At 40.4% G+C, this 14,669-nt stretch overlaps 1 protein-coding gene across 1 annotated transcript in view; it reads right to left on the bottom strand.

Moving 5' to 3' along the window:
- The window catches only part of cacna1ba (calcium channel, voltage-dependent, N type, alpha 1B subunit, a), a 146,583-nt gene that overhangs the window by 24,775 nt on the left and 107,139 nt on the right, over positions 1-14,669 (bottom strand). The window contains exons 27-35 of the mRNA XM_072432636.1: positions 10,863-10,959; positions 9,199-9,359; positions 7,497-7,634; positions 6,418-6,619; positions 5,334-5,498; positions 3,961-4,071; positions 3,792-3,875; positions 1,546-1,662; positions 525-590 (exon numbers count right to left, since the gene is read on the bottom strand). Coding sequence (XP_072288737.1) covers positions 525-590; positions 1,546-1,662; positions 3,792-3,875; positions 3,961-4,071; positions 5,334-5,498; positions 6,418-6,619; positions 7,497-7,634; positions 9,199-9,359; positions 10,863-10,959 — 1,141 coding nt within the window. The remainder of the gene's footprint in view (positions 1-524; positions 591-1,545; positions 1,663-3,791; positions 3,876-3,960; positions 4,072-5,333; positions 5,499-6,417; positions 6,620-7,496; positions 7,635-9,198; positions 9,360-10,862; positions 10,960-14,669) is intronic.

A 14,669-nucleotide genomic window follows, 5' to 3' on the forward strand; every position in this document is an offset into this window, starting at 1 on the left:
AGAGAGAGAGAAAGATGAGAGAGAGTAGGGAGGGAGGGTGATGCAGGAGGAGTAAGGGAGAACGGGATGAGAGAAAAAGGGAGAAAGGAGAAAAGAGAAGAACAGCGAGGCAGAGAGTGAATGCGAGAGGGAAGAGCGAGGCATGGGATAGGAAAGGAGAAAGAGCAAGATGAGGAAGAGGGAGAGCAGAGGGGGGAGAGAAAGAGGAGGGGAAAATAATAGAGAAACAGAGGGAGAAGGAGTGGTAGAAAGGGGCAGAGAGGAGAATAGGGATAGCCAGCAATATGGGAGAGAAGAGTGAAAGGGAAAGAAGGAAAGAAAGAGAGGGAGAGAGAGAGAGCGAGAGAGAACGTGTGCTGTAAGAAGGATGAGGCGGAGAGAGTGTGAGAGTAGGGCAACAGGAAGGAAGAGAAAAAGTGAGCAAGAAAGATAAAGAGAGAGATAGAAAGATAAAAAGAAAGAAAAAGAAAGAGAGGGGGCAGAGAAGGAGAGGAGGAGAGAGAAAGAGAGAGAGAGAGGCCTACCTGCATCCCAATAATGGCATATATGAAGAAAAGCATCGCGATCAGCAGGCAGACATACGGCAGCGCCTAAAGGGAAGAAACGGGAAACCAAACACACTCAATAATTAATGCTTTGTGAATCATTTCAGCCACAAGTGATGACTAGGAAACAGCACAAAGTACAGCACGGCAGTGTACAGGAAACCGTTCATTTGATCGTGAAATAAACGCAGATAAGAAGAGTAACGTGCTCAGTCCTTTCGCACGGGGACTGGAAGTAGATGAAGGCCCGTTTCTTTTGTCTTTAGAAATGGTTTTCACTCCAACTTTAGATTTTTTTGTTGCTCCGTGTGTGGGGTTCTGTGTGTGTTTTCAGCATGCACCCCTTTTTCTATGCAGTTTTTTTGTGTGTGTTTGTTTCATGTTTTTGCGTTTTTGTGTGTGTTCAACCAGAGAGACTTGTATCAATGTCGAATGTGATGTCTCGTGGCTCTCTTGCTTCTTTGTTTTATTTATTTTTTTCTATCACCTAATGAAGATAAGTTTGTTATCTTAAGTTCGGGAGCAGGAAGACACCCCGTTCACGCCCCTTCCTGCGGCTACACTATTTAAGCATCCAGGTCACACGCATCAGCGTTCGTGACTTCGTGCCCCTCCCTCCCACCCCCTTTTAATCATTCTAATCATTCTAATTCATGTCCTAAATGGGGGTATCGAGGCTCTCATCACCAGAAGCCCCAAAACGGCATCCATCTCTGTACATTTGTGTTGTTCATGTTTCTCATATGACAATTCACACTTTGCATCGTAGCTGGGGTTGTGGTCCTTGCTAGTGAACTATATAAAAACAATACATTAAAAAAAGCTAGTGTGATTTTACATAGTATTCTTGTGAGCTTAACACATTTATGTTTTAGTTTTAAGTCACAGAATTGTAATGTGGTTGTTCTGTAGTATGTAATGTGCATAGTCATCATAAACTAAACCTGACTTAGCTTCTTCCAATACAGTTTTTTTTTTGGAAGAGGAAACGATGTGCTACCTTGAAAGACTGCACAAAGGTCCAGAGCAGGATCCTGATGGTGTAGCCCTGTCTCAACAGTTTGATCAGACGAGCCGCTCGGAACAGCCTCAAGAAACTCAGATTCAGAAGTCTGTCCTGTTAAAACACAAGGAACGCCGCGAGATTATACGTGTGTCAGGGATTTCCAAAACACACAACACTCGTCAGCATCATCATTATCAAAATGTTATTACAGACTCGTAGTAGAGTTAAACGACACCCCCCCAATTTTAAGAAAAAACCTCCTCCAACAATAAAATCTTCTTAAATGTTGAACCGTATGACGTGATAGGGTTCTAAAACTGCCCTATTCATTTTATAGCTTAGCAACTGGGCCTATGAGATTGAATAATTGCACCACTTTGTCACACAATATTTGCTAAAGTGTAATGTGTTCCACTTTAGTTAATTTGAGGTGACAGGCTCAGTCCCTGTGGAACTATTTACCATAAATCAGGACAAAATATCTGCATTTTGACAGTGAAAGGACACATATTATGGATTATTTGTATTGTTGTATTGTTAAACATGCTCTCGAGTACCTTTACTTTGGCATCTCATGTTTTAGAACCAAAACAAAACTAATTGTTCCCAAAAAACAATATGACTTCCTGTCACTCCAGCTCTTGCGCCAGGAATTGACTTTGGGCTTCATCAACCTTCAGCAGAGGGAATTACACAGGTGAGATAAATATATGCTAGCTTCCCTCTGCTACGCTAATGTAAGCACGCAGTTGTAAGGATTGTGCTTTGACAGAAGAAATGCTCAGAAAATGAGTCCGGTGATGATTTAGTACCAGACTGCGCGCGCATCTGGAAGGATCTAGATTTGTAATATTGTATATCTGAATTTGAGAGGTGAACAAGTGAGAATTAGGCTAAATTACAACCCCGCATATCTTTTTTGACATGGTTAAACGCTAAAAGATCCAATCAACTTTGCATAATACGTCTCCTTTCAAATGCTAGTCCGACCATATCATTCTGACACGCGCTTCACCTGAAAGTTACAACTATTAGATCTCACCGGAGAACATTCAAGAACATGGTACTAAAACAAGCATTTGAACTTACTGTTGTCTGGACACGTTGAGCATGGCGACACCAGTGACCACAAATATCACAATGACCAAAGAGACCAAAACACGAGGCACAGAGGAGAACAGAGAGAGACGGGAGAACAGTCATATATTACAACATACACAGCTACACACGTTGTAATACACACCAATCTATTATGTTCTCATGGGAAAAGCCAGACTGACGTAACAGTGCTTATAATTAGTACTGAAATGATGTAGTAGTAGTAGTAGTAGTAGTAGTAGTAGTAGTAGTAGTTGAATAAGCCAGGATATAGGTCGTTTATGAAATAATAATAATAACATTGCCTATCCGTGTCCCAAAATATGAACTACACATGGTCAAATAACATTTTTTTGTTCTTACTTATAACACATTATAATTGATAACAATTTATTCACATTTACACAAACAAGTTACCGTATTTTCCGGACTATACTTATATTTATACTATATACTATATACTTATACTCCGGAGCGACTTATATGTGATATTATTTGTTATTTTCACACTTGCAACCGCATTTCATACTCCAGTGTGACTACTATGTTTTTTTCTTCTCTATTATGCATTTTTTGGCTGGTGCGACTTATACTCCAGTGCGACTTATAGTCCGGAAAATACGGTACTTCATTCATCAGTACTAGTAATGGATCAGAACACAACTAAACTAAAGTAATCCCGACTTAACCTATTGTTTGGTCATGTAACTGTACTTGAAACATGTGACCACACGGATTTAGTATGAAATAGACTAAAATTAGAGTCAATAGGGCTTTTTAAATTGGCATATTTACATAGGATTGAGAAACCATTCAAATCCGTTGTGAAAATGAGAAAGTTTTAACGTGATTACAATCGTTTTGATCAACTGACGGCACTAATTGTAATTAACTTAACTTTCGCTTTAGAGGACGGTGGTATTTCTTGTTCGTTCAAGAGAAACATTGAAAATAAACTGCGGCCATCTTTGTCCTTTGTGGCTCCCGCTTAAATAAACCACAGCCCGTCACAGCGTTTCCCTCTGTCTGATCTAAAGGCTCTTCTCTGCCGCCCCGTTGTCTTTGCTCGACGTGTTTGCCCCATAGTCGCCTTTTCCTTTACATAAATGTGTCTCTAAGCGGTAAAGTGTCGCGTCGCTTACGTTGATTTCCGTGACGAGGATGTCGGTGATGCTGCCGAGGACCGTTACAAAGTCAAACACATTCCAGGCGTCTTTCAGGTAGTTCTGAAAGGCATTCAAAATAAATACTGGTCATCATTTTGTCGTGGTATAAGCGTGACGGTAGGAGGCGGTTTGGGATGTTACTCACGAGAGGGCCAAATGCAATGATCTTGAGAATGCACTCCAAAGAGAACAGAGTGGTAAAGACAATGTTGAGGTTCTTCAGCATCGCTTCATAGAAATCTGGAGCTCCGTGAAACTAAGGTAAAAACGAGACGTTATGAAACGTATTTTAAAAGCAAAAAAAGCATCCAAAATAGATGCTCATTTAAACATTTAAACTCACTGAAACTTAAACAACTCAGATAAATAGGACACAGTTGGACTTTTCCTGAATAGTTTTGTCTTGAACTATATCAGAACTAATATAAAATATATACTGATAATTAAAGAAACTACTCTTATTTTGTGTCAAAAATCATATTTGTGTTATTTGTATTGAGTCTTTCTGTAGTTTCAAAATAGTGCTTGAAATTTTACAACCGTAATAACTTAGGGATCATCTCAAAATGGGTTGAAGCTGAAAAGACGTCTGGGGGGGGTTGAACCTACATTTTGTCTTTTTGTTGCTTTGAAGCTTCAATACATCGTTGTGGCAGTAACTGTTTTGAAATGTTAAAAAACTCTCTCAGCAACGAGCATTAGGCCACATAGGCGGCGGGTGCGGTGGGGAGTGCGTGCGGGGGAGCACGGTGCACCGCGGCCTGCGGCACGCACTACGGCCCGTGCGCACACCGCGGCCCACCGCGCACCACGGCCCGTGCGCACACCGCGGGAGCACCCGCCCCGCTCCCCGTGCTGGCCAAGGCGCGCCGTGGACCATGTGGATTGAGTAAACAAACATGAGTGACAGGTGACATTATTTGGAGAATTCATAACTTCTACTGATAAACATACCAAAGGATGTTCAGGGACTAAAGGTGAGCAGGATCTATCAAACTACTATCGTTTTATCAACGCGTTAACATTTTATGTGAAGCCAGTCTTTCGTCTTTTGAGGGGGGAGGGGGTCCAGAGAGAGACAAAAAAAATTACGTCTTTTCAGCTTCAACCCATTTTGAGATGATCCCTTAGTACGGCCTCTAATACATTTCAGCCACTATAGTTTCTTAAGTTTTTCTTTTATGTATTCTTGTTTTATGACATGCATTATGACTAAAATCATAAATAAAGGTGGGTTACATTCCAAATCCAAATCCCAGGCTATACATCGTTATATTTAGCTTGCACTGCAGCCACACGTGCCTCGGGACAGAATAAAAGAGACATTGCTGCCATTCTGTGTATCTACCTTCATATAAAGTTAGTGAGTATCTAAGGGTCAGTCCAACACCAGGAGAAGGAACAGGACTGCCAACCGTCACTTTTTATACAGTTTAGTCAATGCAGTGAGACAATTACACTAGAAATATTCCATGTATAATACATAATGGCGTATGTGGGTGAAAGCTCGTGTCTTACCTTCATCATGAGCACAACAGTGTTGAGTGCGATCATGCTCATTATGGCGTACTCAAAGGGAGGCGAGACCACAAACTTCCACATGCGATACTGAAATGACCTGGTGTTTTCCGGCATGTACCGCGTCAGGGGCCTGGCGTTGATGGCAAAGTCAATGCACGCCCGCTGCAAGAGACACATGCAGTTTGATGTCGGTACAGATGCTAGAAACAGATGTACAGATGGTGTTCTGTTACTGAACAGTATCGCTGTTACTCCTGTTCTGGAAAAGGTTAATTCTGTCACTGTAATGGTATCGGGGAGTTGAAGCGTTGGCCATTATTTGATATATTAAACTGTTCCACTATTATTGCAATGTTAAAGGGGCTGTCCCCAACTTATTCAATGTAATAAATAAAGTCAAATCATGTTTTGCCACAGTACAGATATTGTAAAAGCATTTATTCGAAAAAAAACTGAGTGCACTGTGCTCTCTTTGCATCTGATCATTATGATATTGTTTGTTAGCTTTACAGTGTCGACAAAACTCACTCTGGCCTCAGAAAGAAGTGCTTATAAACTCACCACGGCGAATACTTAGGATGCTCAGAAGGCCTTAGATACGTGAACAATACACATGTACTGCAACAAATACTGCAATCACTGGTATATTATGTATTAACGGTTATAAAAGGTGAACTGTGTCATTTTTTTTGGTGGAGGGTCCGCCTGCTTGTCTCCATGGAGATGTTATTGCTTTGCTCCACCGTCTGGCATGAGGCGACAAACAACATGTGACCCCACCAGGCCGAGTTACAGGTCACAGCTGTGGAGAGGCGACCCCACCCGCCCACGGTAAGAGTGCAGGTTTTTCAAGGTATTTTTGATCAATAAAAATGAGTTTAACGCAGAACATTACACCCAAATAATGATTTAAATGACAAATGTTATTGAATCAAATATGATATTCTAGGTCCTAATCAGGTGCATTTACAGACTGTGACACAAATCCATTCTAAAGAGAACATCGTAAAAACACTAGTTCTTACGCAATATCTTCCTTTAAATACACTTCCTACATTGGTTTTGCGAGTATAAGTCTTGCCTCGTTCTTTTCCAGGCTGCACTCGGAGAGGGCCTTGTCTCCCTGCTCCTGGAACGTGATGATGATCAGAGCCACGAAGATGTTGACGAAAAAGAAAGGAAAAACCACAAAGTAGACCACATAAAATATGGACATCTCGATCCTGTATCCGGGGCTGGGGCCCGTGTCTTCAAACGTGGCGTCCACCGAGTGCTTCAACACACTGCAAGAAACACACCACACATGTAGACGTCCATCGATACATGCGAGTTTCACAGAGCGCGATGAATTGATCACTTTTTTAAACAGAGGCAGATGCTCCGGGATTGTGGTCTTATTCCGTCATTCTAACCGTTTTAAATATTTCTACTTTGCCTTTTGGTCGACTAAACACATGTCCAGCCGATTGATTAGTTGACTAAAAAGGGGACGTGGCAAAAGACGCTCAAGACAAATATCTCTATGATCTGAGCGTGTATCTGGCTCAGGCCGCGCTCAAACAACTACGACTTTTGCTTTTTTGTGCTTTTATACGTAAAAAACGTTGATTCGACTCATGATTCGCTCCCAAATCTTCAGCTAACTCACTCCACAGCTTCTCCTTTCTTCTGCTGTCGAATATAAATCATTATAATCTGTATAAAATCATTTGTCAACTAATCGTAAAAATGTTGGGTCAACTAAGACACCATCGGCCGATTAATCGACTGAACGCTTACAGCTCTACTTGACGCTGTTGCATGAACGTGTGGAAGCAGATGAGACTGTTAGCACAATCAGGCTGCCGTACCCCGTTGTTTGGCCCCAGGGCAGCTGTGGCAAAGCCCATCCACATCCACAGGATCATTTATTGTACTCGGAATAGCGATGCGTTATTTGGCAAGAGAGAAAAGGGGGAAAGTGGCCTCCATGGATAAGAAAACATCCACCACGGACTTAAAACAACACACAAGAGCCTTATACTGAATCCAGCTGTCAAAATGTAGCACAAATCTTCAAGGACAATATTTTCCCCAAGTGGTGGCGCTTATTCCATTTGACAGGTGCTATTAATTGTCGGGGTACTTTCCAGTGGCGCTGTGAACCGGGGGTGTACTCACGTTGGCCAGCCCTCCCCCGTGGACACAGTGAAAAGGGTGAGAAAAGCCCAGAGCACGTTGTCATAGTGAAACTCATATTTTCTCCACTCCCTGGGCATGGCAGCCACGTCGTCTTTGTCGTAGTCCAGAAATTGGCCCCTGGAAAATAGTAAAAGCAATTTGGGAGCGTGTACAGTGACAAGTGCAACAGTTTAAAGGAGTGGAGTTTCAGTATTACGAGAAAAAAACTGCACGATTTAACGATTACGGTGAAATCTTTCATTTTCTTTTCGTTCACGTCGTCTGACACGCTGCTATTCCGCAAATTTTACAAAATCAAACGTTCTGAGTGCCAAAATAAAATTATCCTGTCAATAGGATGATTTAAAAATACATAATTTTGCTTCTAAAATGGTCACAATTGTTATTTTTTTGGTTCTTACGGTTGTATTATGTGTTGATTTGAAATAGTCAAATTACTGCATAATTCACACAAAATAAACAACTTTTTTGACATTCTAAACATAATGCAACAAAATAAAGGTGCTCTCATGTATTTTTATATGTCAAATTAAAAAAAAAAAGATTATTTGCTTCTAAAAAGGTCACAATTGTTTTTTTTTTGGTTCTTACGGTTGTATATGTGTTGATTTGAGATTTGAAATAGTCATTGTTAAGTCCAAGATTAGTTCTAGTTGGGGATGACAAGAGTATTTGGTTAATCAATTAAGAGAACTAAAAATAATAATGATAATAATAGTCGTGGGCAGCAAAAATGCGTAATTTCAGCTTAATCTATACTTCAAAAAACATCATGACATCCTTGGTTCTAGTTTAGTCTTGGTTTAGTCTTAGGGCATTCACATTTTTTGCACACATAAAATTTGGAATAAAATTGGGTCTAACCTGGAACTAAACCCGACCTAGACCAGTTCTAGAGCAGGATCAAACCATGTCCGTATTGGAACTAAAATGGGCTCAAATGCACCGCTAGATTAGTTCCGGTTAAAGTGCGTATGACAGGTTTTTACGATTTTTTAATTTTGACTTGGTTTATTTGTACCCGTTGTACATATGATTTATAGTTTCACACCAATCTAGCAGGTATTTGTGGAGAAAACGTTGAAAAATCTGTAGAAAATGACAGGAAGTGTAAGAATCACACTAGAGGACACTCATTCCAGTCAAAGTTTATGCAGAATTTACACAAAAGAAACAACTTTTCTGACTCCGTAAACATGAATTCAACAAAATAAAGTCGCTCTCATAAATCTAATTGTTTATATAGAGATAGAGTTTTTGCCCAGTGTTTGCTTAGGGTAATTTCCTAGTGTGATGTCATCAATTACAAACAGGAAGTGAAATTATAAACCTAAAAAATGTGATATTCAATGAGTCGTCCGACCAGTCAGAGGCACTTTAAATTACCCCTGGATACGACTGGGTTTAGAGCAGGTCCTTGAACAGTTAAATCTTGGGTTAGTCCTGGTTTAGTCCATGTTATGTATTGTTTTTTTCCTCTTTTAGTCCTAGATTGATACTTAATTAGGCCTGCGTTTAGTCGTATGGCAAAAACTTGGTCAGGTAATGTAGATTTTTGTCTTACATTTTTACTTGATTCATCATTGGCTTTAGAGTTGCAATCTAGACCCGTTTCAATCTAATTACCAATTAAGTTACTGGGCGTTACTTAGTCAGAAAAGAAAAAGGATTGTAGACCAACTTGCAGTCCTTTTCCAGCCCCTTGGACTCGTCTGTGCAGAAGAAGAACTTCCCCTTGAACAGCTGCACCGCGATGACGGCGAAAATGAACATGAAGAGGATGTAAACGATCAGGATGTTCAGGACGTTCTTCAGAGAGTTCACCACACAGTCGAACACGGCCTGCCAAACAACACATGACACTCAGGGAATTACAGATTTGTTTTTGGTTTGATTTATTACAGTTTATTTGTGACACAAATGTTGAATCGACCACATGGCAAAACTCTGAAGTTTAAAATTGTGTCCCTTTTTAATCATTCGTCCAATGCAATAATGCAACAATCAATTAACTATTTGTGACGAGTTGACAATAAAAATAATGGTAGTTGTATTTTGATCATCGCTATCTGGATGGTACGGACTCTAAAACACCTTTAGAACAAGACAGTGGCATTATTAGATCAAAATGTCAAAAAAAGAATACAAAATTTCAGGTTTTCGTCCATAATAGACTTTATTTGTAAATCTAAAAGCCTTCAGTCACAATATTTCAACCTCTATTCGATTAATAATGCATTTCAAAAGTCTCAATGTACAATAAATAATGAATTATTAGTTTGATTTGGCGACTAACATGAAAAACAATCAGCTACTAGTTGACTACTAAAGTACATGTGTTGCCACTTCTATAACACTGTGCAGAGGTATGGAATAATAACTTCTACTTGTTACTCTCCAAAATAGGGCAATAGGAATCATCCATAACGCCGGGTGGAGAGACCACACCAATCCGCTCTTCTTTAAGTCAAATCTGCTTAAATTTAATTAATTATCATACTCTAATAATAATGTAATCTTGTACCGACTTGAGTTCTAAGATTTCCCTGTGAGCACGAGGAGGGCTATACATTTAGAGGTCGAATGGACTTTAAAATACAGGCTTGGAGAACCACCAGGATAAGTTTCTGTTTGTCGCTTAAAAATGAATAAGTAATTACCAGAAATTGTACTGAAAAATGGTGTTGTATTGTATCATTGAAAGGTGAACTCATCTGTCATTTCCACACACTCCTTTTCAAACTATTTTCTTGTAGATACTTAAAGTGCCTATGACAGGTTTTTACGATGTTCTGATTTTTACTTTACTTGGTGTATTTATATCTGTTATACGTATAAACTATAGTTTTACACCGATCGAGTAGGTATTTGTGGAGAAAAATCTGTCGAAAATGACAGGAAGTGACATCACAGTAAGGCACCGGTTCCAGACAAATTTCTGCATAATTCAGACAAAAGAAACAACTTTTTTGACAAACATAATGCAACAAAATAAAGGTGTATTTTTATGTCAAATTTGAAAAAAAAAAAAGTAATATTGTTTGCTGGGTAATTTCCTTTAGTGACGTCATCAATTACAACCAGGAAGTGAAATTATAACCTGAAAAAATTGCAATTCTGGGATGTTTTATAATTTTTTTGCCACATATCACCACATCAAATATTAGTTCAACGAGTTGTCCAACCTGTCAGAGGCACTTAAACTAAACTAAAATATACATGAACGTTTTTATCAATTATTTTTCCCTTCTTCCTTTTTCTCTTCCGATGAATCGACGTAAACAAAGCAAAAACACTTTCAATAGCACTAGAACAGAATGAGAGACACGGCAGCTCCGGCTTTACCTTGAGTTTGGGCAGGCGTTTGATGGTTTTGAGCGGCCGCAGCACCCGAAGGACTCTCAGTGATTTGATGGTGCTGATGTCTTTGCCTTTGGTCCCCCTGCAGCGAAGAGCACGTTAAGACACAAGTACAGGCTCGAGTCAGCAGCACTGGTCACCGGACTTTTAATCTGTCTGTACGGCTGAGGCGGGCGGGTCACTAACGCCATTACAGCGTCGATTATACAGCGTTATAGTGTTATGTGATCGTATGGCATTTAATCTGTGTTTGGATATTGGACAAAGCCACAAATTTGTTTCTTATTATTTCCAATTTTCACCGCAACTTTAATTTTTTTTTATATATATATAAATTTAGATAATATCATTTTGACATTAAGTATACTAATTTCGAGTAAAAAATTCTATAAAAAGAGCTGAGAAGAAATACAGAAATATGATGGGTATAAAGCTGATATTTCTTTACTTTTGTGATTCATTTGACAGACGTTTCAAATTTGTCTGATGATCAAACCTCATCGAATGCATTTAAAGACATGTTTTAACACATTTAGAGTGGATTTGACAAAATATCGTCACTTTTGTCAATATCCCCCAGCTCTATTTATATCCTTTATTTAATTCTAAGTATATTTGATGCATAAAACTTACATTTGTTTCCAAAAGGTTAGAAAGTTAGATCTTGAATAATAAACGCATGTGTTGGAACTTTTCTTTTGGAGGATATGTCGACAGTTGGGACATGTTTGCTTTGTCCGGAATATTCCACAGTATAGTTTTCAAGGTATTCTAAAAAACGGTTTATTGAGGAATGACATCTCCATGGAGACGACTGCCATTAGGAAAGTTAGGTAATGCTTTAATTATATCTTATGTGATTGTTTTTTATAATAAAAGACAAAATAAACAGACCCTTTAAAATAATAAGAAAGTTAAAAATGACGTAAGGGAGGCAAAATAAAGCAGTTTTAACTCTTTAAGATAAAAGACAGACAACTATTTAGTATTTCCATGGTACAAATGTCAAGTTTGTTTGATTCGTATTATTGCTACAAACTATTTTCCAACCTAAAAGTTGTTCATAAAAATAACAATTCATAGTAAAATTTGTAAAACTTGTGTAGATAAAGCAAAAAACTATTGCAAGGTCATCATTTCTGGAAATATTTGTCCAGTAAAACCTTAAACTCTATCAAAAATATAAAATGCCTATTACAATAATGTCAAATACAATTGCTCACACGTGTCCCATTGTTTTTCATTTGCAAAAAACCTCCCATTTTTTTTTAATACAGGTTGAAATCGCATTATGTTCCACTTCACGTTTGCCTCCCATCCCAGAATTCGGGACGTATTTGCCAAGAAACTTTTAAAGGGCCTTATCAAAAGAGCAACATTCTCCTGTCAGATATATCATACAAAAATTGAATGAGCCGAGACAGTTCCCCAAACATGCACCGCTCCTCCCGCACACATTTGGACTCGGCGTAGCTCAGAAAAGACGAGCGAGGTCCTTATCTGTCGTTTAGCGTAATCACATTGTGTTGGGGCGTGTGCCAAGTCATTCCTATTGACACTAATCTCGTTAAGTGCGACTTATTGGTGCGTAATTCCCACACGCTCGCACACAACCGTCCTCTCACAGAAGCATGCGCCGCCGCACCGTTCGCAAAATATGAATCACGTAATCCCCATTCACAGGCTCTGATCTCGTGGTGGAGCCTCGCATGCACCGGACTGAACAAAAAAGGCGCCGCTCGTCCTTTTGTTGAGAGATTTCACATGCAGACGTTCGCTGTGCATCAGGAATCAGCATCGATATAATGGAATGTATAGTAAGCCTGGAGATATAGGTCTTTATTGTGTTCAAAGGCTGTGAAAACGCATTGGTTTGTAAATGTTTGAGCGACTTCCGGTCAATGTTTTTGTTCATATACTGCGCCTTTTGACTTTTCAGATCCAGTTATGTTGTTTAAAAAATGTAGATTGAGTTTAACATTGTGACAGGAGAAAAGACAAAGTTACAGAGCAGAGTTTAATAAAGAAGACGGACAGTAACAGGATTTTATAGTGTGAATTGCAGTAGTTTCTAGAAATCGATATTAATCTGCAATTCCAGAAGGTTGTTTCCATTCACTTACTGTGTTTTTAATGTGCTTAAATATCCACGGGTTCTGAATGATGGAAAATAAGGACAATTACCAATTTAAAACACTAATCCAATCTTTTGAAAGGTGAAAAGTCCTCAAAATGTTGCTTAAAAAGTTGGAATGGTGCAGATTTTTCTCTCTAAATATGTATTATTTGAAATGGCTACAAGCTCAGTTACTGTTTGTACTTTTCTTCATAGGAATAATAAGGAAAGATTTGGAGAAATAAGGAAAGATTTGGAGATTTGGACAACCGCAACATTGTTTTACTATTAACCAATAACTGAGCAGTGTAATCACATTTTAAAAAGTGTTAAAATAAAGTGTTATGTCTTTCCTTTAAGCATAAGTCGGCCCAAACTGAATATTGGCCTTGGCTAGAGATTTAAGGCCGATACGCCAAAAAGTGTAACTATGGGTCTGATATATCGGCCTATTATTTATCTATAAATACAAGCCACAGTGGATAAAACATACATTTATTTCAGACGTTGACATTCAGTTAATTTGTTCTGCTTTGATTTCAAACATTTACTTTTCACAGGCCTTTCGCACAAAGTCACCATTAAGTTCCATCTACCGAGCGTCTAAAAATCTCAACACTGACGATGGCCGTTTAAAGCGTCAAACATAAACCTAAGGCAGAGTATTTACGCCGGGATTATCTGTTTTTTGACTGTGTAACGCCGATTCGCGCTGCGTTCTAGTTCCATGCGGCAGCGTCCATGCTCTGATGCACTTTATCGTGGTCGCATGCGTTTTAGTGATGTAGGCCTGAGATTCACCCACACAGACCGTACACCCGCACAGACCGTACACCCGCACAGACCGTACACCCGCACAGACCGTACACCCGCACAGACCGTACACCCGCACAGACCGTACACCCGCACAGACCGTACACCCGCACAGACCGTACACTCACACAGACCGCACACTCACACAGACCGCACACCCGCACAGACCGCACACTCGCACAGACCGTACACTCGCACAGACCGTACACTCGCACAGACCGCACACTCGCACAGACCGCACACTCGCACAGACCGTACACTCGCACAGACCGCACACTCGCACAGACCGCACACTCGCACAGACCGCACACTCGCACAGACCGTACACTCACACAGACCGCACACCCACACAGACCGCACACTCACACAGACCGCACACTCACACAGACCGCACACCCGCACAGACCGCACACCCGCACAGACCGTACACTCGCACAGACCGTACACTCGCACAGACCGCACACTCGCACAGACCGCACACTCGCACAGACCGTACACTCGCACAGACCGTACACTCGCACAGACCGCACACTCGCACAGACCGTACACTCGCACAGACCGTACACTCACACAGACCGCACACTCGCACAGACCGCACACTCGCACAGACCGCACACTCGCACAGACCGTACACTCGCACAGACCGTACACTCACACAGACCGCACACCCACACAGACCGCACACTCACACAGACCGTACACTCACACAGACCGTACACTCACACAGACCGCACACCCGCACAGACCGCACACTCACACAGACCGCACACTCACACAGACCGTACACTCGCACAGACCGCACCCTCGCACAGACCGTACACTCACACAGACCGCACACTCACACAGACCGTACACTCACACAG

Source organism: Eucyclogobius newberryi, unplaced genomic scaffold (genome assembly GCF_026437365.1).
Source record: "Eucyclogobius newberryi isolate DKJ021-1_F unplaced genomic scaffold, fEucNew1.0.hap1 SCAF_6, whole genome shotgun sequence".
Classification (NCBI taxonomy): Eukaryota; Metazoa; Chordata; class Actinopteri; order Gobiiformes; family Gobiidae; genus Eucyclogobius; species Eucyclogobius newberryi.